Source organism: Empidonax traillii, unplaced genomic scaffold (genome assembly GCF_003031625.1).
Source record: "Empidonax traillii isolate 1590-97213 ecotype Southwest subspecies unplaced genomic scaffold, ASM303162v1 scaffold76:size1281806, whole genome shotgun sequence".
Classification (NCBI taxonomy): Eukaryota; Metazoa; Chordata; class Aves; order Passeriformes; family Tyrannidae; genus Empidonax; species Empidonax traillii.
The window spans coordinates 1,264,579-1,278,836 of NW_020955269.1; the positions used below are offsets into that span (position 1 = coordinate 1,264,579).

General features: G+C 37.0%; 1 protein-coding gene across 1 annotated transcript in view; it reads right to left on the bottom strand.

Annotated features, from left to right (window-relative positions):
- LOC114056038 (protocadherin-9-like) overlaps positions 1–13,635 on the bottom strand; it is a 266,352-nt gene extending 252,717 nt beyond the window's left edge. Inside the window, exon 1 of the mRNA XM_027880853.1 lies at positions 13,561–13,635. Within this exon, the coding sequence (XP_027736654.1) occupies positions 13,561–13,635 (75 nt within the window). The remainder of the gene's footprint in view (positions 1–13,560) is intronic.
- Positions 13,636–14,258: the final 623 nt, after the last annotated feature.

A 14,258-nucleotide genomic window follows, 5' to 3' on the forward strand; every position in this document is an offset into this window, starting at 1 on the left:
TCAGGTAAATTATACAGTGACTTCTGGCAAAATTCTAGTTCAAGAAGTGGGGGAACAAATTAAATTAGTCTGTTGATTTTTTAAAGGAATAAAAACCTTGCGTGCTGTATGGTTGGAATGCTGAGCACATCAGGGATTTCACAATGTGGCATTAAAGAGTAACAATATTCAGAGCTATAATAATTAAGACAAAATAGACATGATCTCCAGAGAGTAGTGCAGAACCTTATTTTCCAGCACCTTGAAGCTATTCTAGGCTGTGGGAGTGAGATCTTTATAAGTGATAATTCCACCCTATGACACTTCTAACACATTTTTCATAAACAACTCACATTTGCCTGTGTTAGTTCTGGTGTACTTTACAGTTTTAGCAACACAGCATTTCTTGTTTCTGCAGATTTGCATTTGTCCACACACATTTGATGTGAGCTGGCAAACCACAGCTCCTCTCCAGAGCGAAGCAGCCCCTGAACAACACAACACCTCCTGCTGACAGGCAGGCAATGCCAAGATGTCACTATGTGTGTGCTCCAGTGACTTAATTTCAGTAACTGAAAGTCGGAGTTCTAAGGACACGATTCTCTGGGAGTAGGCAGGGCACAAGGCAGCACCTCACGGTTCTCATCACAACCCCCATCTAGCTTGCTACATATCCCATGACCATGGCACCAGCTAAACCTGCACAATCACTGACTCATGCAACAGTTGCCATTTCAGTGAGTTAATGCGGTAAAGTGAGTTGTAACAACAATACAAGTTGATAAATGAAGGAAACATCAGGTAATAGCAGGATATGAGTTGTCCTGCATTTGCCAGATCTCGTTGTGATAGTCAGCTTCCAAACATCAACGTTAATAAAGGAAAATTAGTTTCTGACTGTCAGAGAAAACAATGAACTACAAGTTTCATGAAAGAAAGCTTTAAGTTGCAATAGTTCTAACACAGAGAATTAATAAAATAATAAAAAAATGCAGAGAATTTGAAAGAAAGAAAAAGTTAAGAGTGATGGGGCATCAAGGTCAGCTCCCTAATGTACATTCACTAGTGTAAAACACTTTTACGGTTTCCTGAGGCTCAATGTGCTCTTTTCTGCTTTTAGATGTCAACAGGTTCATCCCAACCGTGCCCTCAGCATTCATAAATCATCCACTTCATTATCAGCCAGTGCTGTGAGAAGAAACCTAGAGAAGCTGACTACCAAACACACCGTCCCCAGCCAGCACTCGCTCCTGAACTGGAAGAGCTTGCCCTCTGTGCCAGGAATGAGGAGATCACCTTGCTGAGAGGTGTTGTGAATGCAGCACTGACCAAATAAACCTGCAAGCACCTTGGCCTTGTCAACTCAGTGTTAAAAGTTATACACACGTCCTCCATGAGAATCACAAACTGCCACATCTCACAGATGGAACAACAAGAACGTAGCTGAGAAGGCTCCTTCCTCATGGAGCGTTACCTGCTGGTGCCCTCCACAGCTCCTCCAACAGGTCCAGGGAAAAATACATTTCATGCATTTATACTGTACTAATAACATCCCAATCCCTGCTACTGGGAATAAACCCAAACTGTTGCCAAAGATTCTTCCAAAGCTGAAAGCTTTTCTCATTCCTACAGTGTATGACTGTGAAAGTGAGAGAAAAGACTCAGTCCTTACTCAGTCAGTCCTATTTTCAGTTGAAGTTTCTCTAATGCCACAAATTTATGGCTGCAGCCATAACTCCTTTGCTTCTTGTTTCCCAGGCTGGAGGTTTGTTGGCCTTTGTAGCTGACATAGACATAGGTGTTTGGTTTTGTTTTGGTTTTTTTTGTGTAAAGATGACTATTCAAGTAAAGTTATCACGCCATGATAAAAAGTCATGCATGCAAAAAAAAGGTCTTCTGGAATCTGACTTTCAAACCCTTTTTATTAAGGCTATAGAAGAGGGTTGTGCTTATTTGTACGATTCCTACCAATATAAATTCCCATACCTTCAAATATCCTGTTGTTTGGGTGTGGGTTTTTTTGTTTGTTTGTTTGTTTTAATTTTAAGAAAACCAGGAATACATGCCCATTTGTATGGAACTTGCACTGTGGCATCTGGCAGCATGACAACCACATTTTATACAAGAGACTTGCTCTGGCCAGAATATATTTCCTTACCACAAATGGGTATGTGCAGGAACGTCCCACCAGTAGGAAATGGCTTTGCCCATACTCCATGTAGACAGAAAGTAGGAATACTTTCAATGTAACTGAAATTCTTTGAAATTCCCTAGAGTACTGGTTTATGTTGGAATAAACCCAAACCTCTCAGATCAGATCTACTTTCCCAAAAACTCTCAAAGCTCATCTCTTGTGCCCAGTATCTTTATGAAGAATAAACCAACTAGAGATGTCAGTGTTACTGTTTGTTTACAATATATTAGCTGGTACTGGGTGCCAGAATACCATAAAATATTTATAATTATTAAAAGATTAGATTTTTTTCCCTACAGGGCATAATCCAGACTGCATTTCAATTTACAAGTATTTTCTGAATCATTATATTAATTTTAGTATAAGAATAAAAACACTACTTACAATTAAATTTCATCTCTCTTTTGTAATCTCTCTATATGTGCACAGACTGGGATAATAAAGAGTGCAGTATCTCTTAAAGGTAAATAAGAAAAATAAGGGAATTTACTGAAGTGCACAAAGATAGTTATGCAACTACCGTGAATTTTAACATCTCAAAATGTATAGTTTTAATAGGTTTGTTGTTTGTAACCTTTTCTCATCTCTCAAAAATATCTTTAAGCATCATAGGTACAATGTAATTGCAGAACTACAAAGATCTGTTATGACTGTCATAGCACTAATAATCCTTGTGGGTGTATCTTTATTTTAAGACAGGATGAAAATTTTTTTTCTGGCTTTTTGTCAGAAATTACATTGTTGTGGGTTCCTTTTTTTAACAACACATTCAAGTAGTTTCCTCACAGCTTTTCTTCTTTTTTGAAGCTGAAGAACTACTTCATCACTTCAGATATAACAGAGCAAGTAGGCCTTCTATTGAACTCCAATGATTAAATTACTAAACTAACCCTTCTTGTAGTAAGAGGTGAACTTCAAATGTTTATTTAATTTCACTTATTCTTCTATCCTTTTAGTTATCTATTGCTGGCCATCTGGATTACCACCATCAATAAAAATTGGTTTGTACAGTTAGGCTGGGGTCAGCATCTTGAAAAGGCTCCCCGTCTAATTATATAGATTTACAATTACAACAGTGTAAAACACTTAACATCCACATGTTAAAGCTATAATTTATAGCCTATACTGAAATAATTACACCAGGGAATGCTGTTATGTACTCTGTTCCCTGGAGATAAGCAGTGTAGGATCCACTCACAATTACTGTCATGACACCTGAGGAGATTCATGTCCCAGCCCTGGCCCAAACCATAAAACGGCACCAATTCAACAGGGCACTAATGCGTGGAAGATAAAGCAAAGCCTCAGACACATCTCCTCACCCTTCACACCAGGGCTTCCACCTAGACTGGTGCCCAGGCACCCCCTTCCAACCCAACACCTACGAGTAGCTCACACCATCACTGCTTTGCTACACAGTCACTCTCAGGCCACGTGGTCGAAGAGTCAATGCCGCAAATCACCCTCTCAAGAAGTAGGGCCAAATCACTGAAAAGGAGAATTCAAAACTCAACTGAACTCCAAAGCAACAATTTCCTGGATTTTCAGATAAAGTAACTAGAAAAAAACTTAGTAAATTCTCCCAGTAAAAAGAACACTACACAGTCACTAAGACAATACAACATTTCTACTCTGAAGTCTTTCAAGACACCTGGAAATCTTCAGAAAGCACTTTTAGTGACTGCCAGGATGAATGGCTCCAGTAAATACATTTTAAAAGCTGGAAGATAAACATCAGAATTTCTTTTTTGTCTGGAAAGTTTTGTCTTATATCGTTATTCTCTTCCCCCTCCCCCTGCTGATGCCTCCAAAATACAAAGGCTCCAGAGACTCAGAGCTGTGGAAATCACAGACTAAGCTTGGCTTCCTTACAGGTCTGCTTTTACATCACATAATTTTTCATCTCTTCATTTCTTTTTACACACTTTAAGCACTCAGCTAATTCATCCTTATAGACTAATAGTGCCTGCTTTTCTTTTAAACACAAAATGCTTTGTTTGAAAAAAATTGCAGAGAGACCAAATTAGGACAATAGATACCTGTGAGCATTACCATTTAAATTTAAGTAGGCTGTTAACTAGGCAGAAATCTTTTCACTTCATTTCTCCCAAAAGATGCTAATAAGAGAAAGATATGAGCGTTTTAAACTCAAGAGGTCAACAGGTTCTCTAAAGGTGAAGTAGAGATGTTTCCATTACTGTTTTTGTGCAAGTATCACCAGGGAAGAAAGTGAGTGCTGCCTTATGGTGATGAATCCATCAAGTTACACATGTTGCCACCCATTCTGTCTTGCTATTTCTTAAAGGAAAAGAGTAATCCAAAATCTTTTAGTAAGTGCTGTGAACAGTATTTCATTTGAGCTTGACTTACAGATACACTACCTTAACTGACTGCTCTGCTAGACTGAAAAGATGGCATCTGCAGTATTAATTGTTCAATCCTAGAAACCAACACATCTATCTACCTATCTACCAATTTATTTATTTGATCTTTCTGGCTTGGATTATTTTTATTTTTAGGATTGAATATGTTTGGCAGTATTTTATAACTCTTTCAAATGCAACAAAGTAATTAATTCTTCAAAGTACAAAGACTACAGATATACTTTCGAATCAAATAATACTCACTCTACATAAAGACTATTGTGCTGTATAAGTTTTTTCAATAACAGAAAAATAAATTGAGAGATTAGTGAATTGTTCAAGGTGGCAAGTTGAGAAATTCATAGAAGCAGGAGATGCCCCTTATATTAAGTCTAACACCAAAACATTTAATCTAGCAGCCTAGTAATGTTGCAGATGAAAGATATGCTGCCCCTTCTGCACAATTTCACATACATGTTTCATTTCAGACATCAAGTAATACTGCAAGAAGTGTTGATTTAACCCTCTTATGTGGTGAAAGACAGATATTGTAACAGAGCAGTGAGGTAAAACCATGCAGTAAAACCACAGACTATTGTATTCAGACAGGAATATGTATTCCAGAGCAGACACTTTAGAATTTGTGTCTTGGATTAAGTTCCTGAAGAGATATATCTGAAAATACTTACAGTTTTAAGGCAAATTCAGACTATATAAAGTTAGAGTCACAACTGTTACATGAATTTTTTATGCCTTTCTAGATACAACACAAACGTTAAATAGATGTGCTACAGCTCAAATTCCATATCTCTAATTTGTGTCACAGATCTTGCAAATTAGCTCATTCAACAGCAAAAGCATAGTTTTAACAATAGCAACTCTATTCATCTGACACAAAGAATTATTCAATCTGTTAAAGATTACCTGATCTCACCAAAATAGTAAGAAGTCAGACAAAAATTCTCCTTCACTCAAAGTAGAAAACATAAAAAGAAACATATAGGTTGGAGACTAGGAAATGTGAGCAGTACTCATCTTGGAAGTATCAATCCAATCAGAAAAAAAAAAAAGTTAAAATGTCTTCAGAAAAAAGTTCACCCTAAATTAAAAATGTACAAAATCTCTGATGTATTTATGAAGAAATATTTAAACTTAGAAGGATATTTTCCACTCTGTTGAAGACCTCTTGCATAGCATACACAGTTTCATAATGGTCAACTTGCATTTTAAAGGTGGTTTTCAACAGTAAGTTACCAAAGTTTTCATAACTTCCACAGTTGGTGTGCATTTGCTTGTTTTGCTTTGTTTTAATGTTCAATTCTTCAGCACGAGGCTTCCCAAATTACCAATCTCATAATAATTTGTCATGACAGCACAATAAACATTTTGCAGGTGTCTACAGTAAGACACCTGCTTCTTTCGCTTGGAATCAAGAAGTGCAAGAGTAATACTTCATTAATGCCTCCTTCCATAAAGCTGCAGTTATTTGGGGACGTGCAGTTCCCCTAATGGCATAGATGACTTCTTTGTCTCTGTGACATTCTCTCCAAACTGCACGTACTTTACATGAAACACAGCTCCGAGGCTGTCAATTGAGCTTGAAAGTTAATGTTCCTGTAAATCACCAACTGCCAAAACGAGTTACACCATTTACCTTGTGACTGTTTTCTGAAAGTTATCATGGAGGTATTTAGCTAATCACGCTTCAGCCCCTGTTTGTCTCTGCAGCCCCCATGGCCAGCAGCCATTCCCCGAGACTGAGCAGAGCTGCACGCTCGCTGGGTTAGTGATGTTGTGGTAAGTCATTAGTGCGCTGTGCCAGTGATGGATTTCAGGATTGAAACCACCATGAATCATGTCATTAACTGCAGATTCTCTCTCCATACTAACACACCTTAAGGCAGAAGAGCCAGAGCAACAGCACAGTGCTTCAGAGAAATATTTCCCACAGAACTCCAGAGGTGAAATGAAAGGATTTTCTTTCTTTATATTCACAGTTTAGACAAACAGGTTTGCAACCTGTATTTCTTTTTATTTATAGGATTTCCTTAGATTATTTTTTATTGTGGTGTTTTTTTTTTTTTTTTTTAAATGCTCTTCCATGAAGTTTCTTAAAAAATCCCCAACAAATATGGCAGAGCCATGGCATTCTACAGTGGGAATAATTGTCTGGAGTTCACCAAGCATGAGAGAAGGCAACCAACAGCTCTGACCCAACTCAACAGCTAGAGACAGACATGATTCAACATTCATAGCAGAAGACTAACCAGTTCATTCTTATCTGTTACGTTGCCAAGTTTCACTGAGTTTAGTATTTAAAATTAACAACTGGAAGAGACAAAGTTTAAACCACAGTATTAACAGGGAGGAGAAAGCTGAAATCCCAGAAGCAACTGGAGTTTGTGAAATGGTTGGTGACCAGTGTAAACAGGTTTGCCCTGTATGTTTCAGGGGGTTCAGTTTAGCTTCAGTTTGGTCCCATGGTTAACAACCACTTTTCTCTGAAGCCCAGGAGCTGTCCTGAAGTGTAATCCTTGATTTGATTCTACCTCAAAACAAATCCAGTTTCAATACTCCCAAAGCATTTCACAAAACGTAGTGGGACACACCAAGTAGGGAACATTTCATCTGAACTAAAATACAGACACACCTTCTGCACATGCAAATGGCAAATTCAGGACTACTCTCCAAGTATTCAACAATGCTACACAAAATTTTCAAGAGAAAGCTTGTTTTATTCTATCCAATATCTTCTAACTTAGAACCAACAGGGGTTTTTTTTTCAATTTAAGAACAGTTAAAATAATTTAGTTGCTACTTTTTAATTAGGCATTTTTAATTAAGCAACCCCAGAGAGAGAACAGGGAGACAAACCAGTCTCAGGTTGGGTACATTTGGTAAATAAGAGTGTTGAAAGGATGCCATTTAAGAACCGACAATGCCAGGACACTATGGTGGGGGGGGTCTCCACACTTGTAGATAGTTAGGGAAAAAAAACCCAACTTGCTACTAAAGTAAAGTCTTTGATTTATCCACTTTGTTTTCTTCTTTAAATGGTTGAAGGACCCCTATGGCATTATAAAGCTATAAACAGCTCTTCACCAATGATTATTGGTATTGTCACTTCATCCTCATGCTTATTATGGGTCATATTTCTACCCAGATTGCAAGATTATTGTCATGTTTCAGGCCAGCAAGGATTAGTAAAAACAATACATAAATAATACACCGTGCAAATGAAATCAGGGGATTTGAGGAAAGGAAGAGGCAGGTACGGATTGTTAAGTGACAGGGAACTGATTACTTGAGTGTTCATAATAATAAGACCTGCCAACAGAATAAGGAACAGAGTCATCAGTTTACTACCGGTGGTGACATTTCTTGTTGCCATTCAGCAAACTAATTGCCTCTTTTGTCAGGTATGAATTCCTTTCAACAGGGATGTTAAAGGCAGTGGTGCCTGGCCAAGAAGATACTCTGATTCTTAAAGGCTTCTCTGCTTTTCTAAAGATCCTTTTCAGGTTTGTTTATCATTTATGCTGATGTCTGAGGAGCTATTGGGTTCTTGCTTTTCAGAGCAAGGAATAAAAATAAGACAGAAAGCAGTATCAAGCAATTTGCCAGCCTGTATATAATAACCTAAAGCATGTATCTATTCCTTCTTTAAAGAACGGGAAGCATTTAATCATTTCTGAAGGACCTACTTATCAAGCTGAATTACTTTAAGCATCTTCCTATAAATCACAAAGAAATAGTATTTTATGTTTCCAGAAACGAAGCTTCTATTGTAATGAGTGGAAACATCAGCAAATAAGCACATCCTCTCACTGTACTCTTCTAAGGTTTTGCAGTGCCTATTTTACGAATACAGTTCTTGCTGAGCAGTACTATTCAGTCCAAAATGAAGTGATCAATAATTAATGTCACCTTCTTAACTCTAGCAGCCCACCATTACAAGATCTATTCAGTTCTGTGGAAGACTGTTTCTCTCTTCATGATGTTTTGCTCTCTTTTTTGTAGCACACACTTGAACACTTCCTATTGTCAATCCAGAATGGTCAAGCTCTATAGTCTTGTTATTATTCATATTGATCAGCATTTACCATTTGACATTATCAGACTGCACACCAAATTACCAACCTGTAAAGAAGAACTAGATCAAAGAGATATAACTTACAAAAGCCAGGGCACTCATACCAAAATTTCTGACATGAATTTGTGACTTTCATTTGCTAGAATGAAACTTTTTCCTCAAGAATTTATCATTTACCACAGTAAGACCTCACTTACAGACTGTGTTGCTACAAAACAGGCAGCAATTTTTCCTTTTTTACTCACTTTAAAATCAATAACATGTCACCCTTACAAAGCAGCAGCAGAGACATTGGGCTTTATGTGGCCATAGCATACACCTTTATTGGAAAAAGTCCACATGGACGAGAACTGCCTGATGCACAAAATATCTTTGTTAGGGGTATTTCCTATCAAAGAATATCCTTGGATGTTTAACGCTGCAGCAACACACATGAACACATGGCTGTACAGAGTCCACACTGCCAGCTGACGTGTCACAAACATACAAGTGTCTTAAAATGCCCCTCCCATTGTCCAAGTGCTCATTTGGACCCCAAAATTGAGTGAACAACAAGTGGGGATAACACAGCACTGTAGTTTATCTCCATTTACCACTAACCTGCTTAAAATTACCAGCTTTTCTCAAGTCATTCAAAAATCCTCTGGCACTGGGATGATGCAAGTTATGATTTAGCAACAATCTGACAGAAAACTTAGATATCTAACAGCCCCCTGCATTGAGAGGACGTTTCTAAGCCAGTACAGAATGGGACATGCTACTAATCAGTTCAGCCTTAAAGATGGATAAAATTCACCCAGTGATTTTGAAATCAAATGCTGACCCTTAAAACTTCAAGGTCTTGAATGTAAACTACAAGAAGGGTAAACACTGAGCTCTATACATTAGACTGCAATTTTTTCAGATTCAGTAACTATTAGTTAAGCAAACAAAGATTTAGTCTTACTAACTCACTGCCTTCGCCCATACTTTGCTTTTTCCAGTAATAATTAACAATCTAACAATTTAATTTGCACTTTTGAAAATACAAATAAATCTGCCAGAAGAAGGTAAATTAAAAAAAAAATTCTTATGTTTGTTTTTTATTTTCCCCCCATGAAAAGGGATTAATTTTTAAAATAAAAGTTTTAGGGTCTATCTATGGTAACTCATACATTCAGGTACTTATGAGAATTAAATTTAGATTATTTGGAAAAAATGTATTCAATTTCTTTTCAATTAAATATTCTCTGCAGAATTTTATCCTAAGATTTTCATCCAGCTGCCACTTATGAATACTTTCAAAATAAACTTTTTATGGCTTGAGGCTGATAAGGTGTATCCCAAACAAGGCCAACATGATAACACACATGGGCTCTCTTAGGGATATCATTGCCTTTTTGGTAAAAACACCCTCAATTTTTAACAAACCACCCACAGATTTCATCATAATCTTACAGAAGCTACCAGGACTTTGCCAACAAATATTCACACTAAAACTGCAAGGGCAGCTCTAAGCCCAAGGCAGGTCAGTTTAGCTGTCCTTCCACAGCAGGAAAATGGTTGACTTAAAGTCTCCTAAAATGACTGAACTACATAACTATTAACGGGGACTTGTGTTTTCCAAATCATATATGCCAGGGTGTTTTTAATCTCTCCACTGTTATTTACAATTCATTGCACTTTTTTACTGAACTCACTTCTCATTTTAAGACATTTTCAAACACAGTTTGATCCAATGGCTTCAAATCAAGAAGAAAAAAGAATTTGTCAGGGGATACAACATGCCCTAATTTAGATACACAGTTAAATTGATGTGGAAGAGGCTAATTCCACATTCTCGCTCCTAAATTTGGACACAACGATGGTTGTGATGAATCTGTGAGATGTGTTCAAGAGGATGGTATTTAGGAATCATTTTCCTTGGAAAAGAATATTGTTCATGCATTGAAGAGAGAATTCCTCCCCATTTCCACCCACATTTAGTACTACATGACTTAATACTGATGTTATGAAAACAAGTAAACCTTTTTTTGGTTCAGTATTGTAAACCAAGATCTTCTCCAATGCCCAAAATAGGATCCCACCCTTGCTGGATCATCCATTTCCATACTGTGCTGTTAATTCTGTCCTATCAGATATGCAGTTTGAAAGTCAACCAGGCCTTTTATTTGTCAGTTGTTCACTATTAAGATAAGGAAAGACACCAATTTAGAGAAAAAGGAAAAAAAAATAATAATTTCAATTATATCAGATCCTACTAAACTCTTCCTGCTCATGTACCTTTAAGCACTGACCAATCAGCCCTGTAATTTCAGTTGAATTGCTTGTTCAGTGGGCAGGGTAGTACTTGATCAAAGGCTGGGCTTGATGATCTTTCCAACTTTAATGATTCTGTGATTCTATATTTAATATTACAGACATAACCCAGCCACACACTGATGCAAAGCCACTGAACACAGGCAAGTTAACTATTTTCCTGATGTCTAGTTGGGCTACAAGAGGCTTCCCATGCATTTTGAGCCCTTGAAATCAAGGATGAGGGAGGAACATGTCTGACACTTCACTGTATTCTTCTTGGTATAGGATATTTCAATAGGGGACTATTTTAGCATTCTGATAATATGCATAAAATACGGATAACTGTCTTTATGACATTCCAAACACCAAAGTGAAAAAAGTGTTTTCCCTTCCTAATCATAATTAATCACCATTATCAGTATTCCACTAGGGCACAGAGACATTTATATCATCAAAAAATTGATATTTTAAGACGGGAAAAAAAAAGTACAAATTGGTTGTTATGAAAAAAGAAGAACTAGTATGACTGAAGCAGTTTGTAGGAGGAACACTGATTAACCCCCTAAGCAGATACTGACTGTGATCAAACAAAGTGCTAAAACAAGTTTCTCAGCAGATGAACTGGGTATCACCAAACCCCCTACTTAATCCATGGAGCTGCACTGAAGTGTTCTAAATTATTTACAGGAACCAAATATTTGTCAGTAAGGTATTTTTTACTGATATTAAAAAGGTAGTTGTTACTGACATTAAAGCTCCCAGAAATTATAGTTATGAGGACACATAAATAGAAGCCAGAAAGGACAGAGTATAAAAAAGACTACTGGTATAGGATAAATATCATATAAGCAGACAACTGAATTTAAGTCTACAAAGTAATGCAGTAGCAAAATAATAAAAGCAATTTACCCTGTATCACACGAACACATAAGTAAGTCAACTAAATCACATTCTCTGTCTCTTTTAAAACTAGCATTTTAGACTTTAGCCCATGCTTTTCTAGACAAATTTAATGTAGTAATATTCTGACATAGGTAAAAAAGGGTGATTTCACTGCATATAGTAAATCAGTAGGATAAAATATTAAAATCCCTGTGAAAGACCTTAAAAATTGATAGTTTCCAAGTAGCTGTAAACTGGATGGCTCAGAAGAAAGGATCCTTTTCTGTTTCACAGAATGAGGCAGTTGTCAATTGGTTTGTGAGTACAACAACATTGTTAAGACTTAATGTTGTTCAACAGCTTATTTGACTTATTAATGTTAAGTAGCATTAAATATAATGTTCACCATTTCTATAGTCAAACATACAATGCTTAATACAATAATTTCTGTAAGTTTAGTATTGTATTGAAAAGAGAGACCTAATTAAAGATCATGCATTTCATAGACCTATTTTATCTCTATCTAAATCAAGATTTAATTAATACCCTTTTGGAGCCAGCACTTAAATTTTAATACTGTTCTTCAAGGTGTGAGGAACTCCAATCTAGCAGATTCCATACTCTCTGCATGTCAAAGATAATTACATTTGCATTGTACAAGCATAACAAGATATAAATCTCTACTTATTTTCATAATATGGATACTGGAATAAATAGCACATTGATTAACGTCTCCAAAGAAGTTGGTAAAATCTGACTAATATAGAACCATTTAGAATATATTTCACTGGCTCTAAGAACTAGTTACACTTCTGCTTGGGAAGGGCTTAGCTCTCACACCAATAGTTGTGGAATTTAAGGTGTGAATTAGTTGTATCAAAGTCCAGTTTGTCCTTGAGTTCAAAGCATGGTGCAGCTGATACCAAGATTGAGTCTCCAAGAACATCCAGAGCACTCAGCTCATCAGTTCCCTGGGTGCCCAAGAGCTCCCAAACCCATTCTCCAGACAGAGGTTTCCCAATAGCAACTAAAACATCCTCTTGTAGTGTTTTTCAATGTGTTGTTCATTCTCAGTTCACATAAATTTTCCACGTACCCAAACAAATGGAAACTGCTGAGGAACAAACAAAAAGAAACAAACACAAAAACACCCCTAAAAAACCCAAAACCACCAAAGACAAGAGTAGGCTTGAATTAGAACAAATTGTAACAATAACAACAAAATTATCCAAATGTCTAAAGCATTTTGGTCCCCTATTTAGCTAGTACATGTTTAGATTGATAAATAATTGCAGGATTGAAGAGAACTGTGATGTTCTAATTTTAGGCAAGTAAACAATTTGCAACTAAACCTTACAAGAGGGCAAAGAAAAAAAAAGTAGAAAAAAAAAAACAAAGCCAAAACATTAGAAATTGTGTTTTTAGCTTTCTCTAAGTTGACTGAGACATTTTCAGCATTCAAAGCATTCATGAAGTGTTCATGAAGCGTAACAGAAGCTACATAGGCAAACATAAATCTGATATATCTTTTAACAACCTTGAGAGGGGAAAATCAGTTCTTCTGCTTGAAACCCTTCAGGTACAATATTTGAAAAAATAAAACCAAACTAATAAATAATAAAAACAAAACTGAAATGTATTAGGTCCTTGTAGTCCTACTAAAGTATTAAAGAAATAATTGCTCCCTGCTCAGTTTGCTAAAATGTTTTTTTGATGTGCAACATTTATAAACTGTGGCTGTGGGTGTTTATTTGTTCCTCCTCCCTCACCACAGGGCTCACAGGAACACCCTCATCAATACCCTCCACAGACACCTTACTGCTGGCTTCTTCATTTTTGGACATTCCTAACTTTTCCTGGTTGTCAGCACCTTGAAAGTACATCCACTGATCTACATCTTGGAAAGGAATGTGCTTGTTAGAGTTTTCAGAAATCAGTCTTACCAACCATTAGGTCTGAAGGGATCCCCCCCCCCCCTCACTCCCCAAACCTGAGGTTGTTCTCACCAAGCAGATTAGTGATTTAAAAATTACAAGAATTGGGGGAAAAAAAAAAAAAAAAAAAAAAGAACAAAGGGCAGTCAAACATCTAACAGTCAGACTTCATACTTACCACGGGTGTTGCAGTACTGAAGCTAACAAAACTTCTCTCCCACAGAGTATCCCCTGGAAAACTGTGTCTGATTCAGCATCTTTCTTTTTCTTAAGGTTTACAAACTTAGAGCACCCTTTCCAGCTTAAATGGTCTTCCTCCTGCTCAGAAAATCATGTGAAGCGCTCACTGTAGTGGCAGATAATGAAATACAGTCTCTGCTCCACTCTTTACACTTCTCTGAGAACACTCACTCCACCTCCATAATGCAGTTAACTTACGACACCCAACTTTCCCTTCTCTGGTCAGCCTTGTTCCTTTGATTGCCCACCTTCTGGCAGTCTGTCACACTGGGCAAGACAGGGTACCCTGTCTG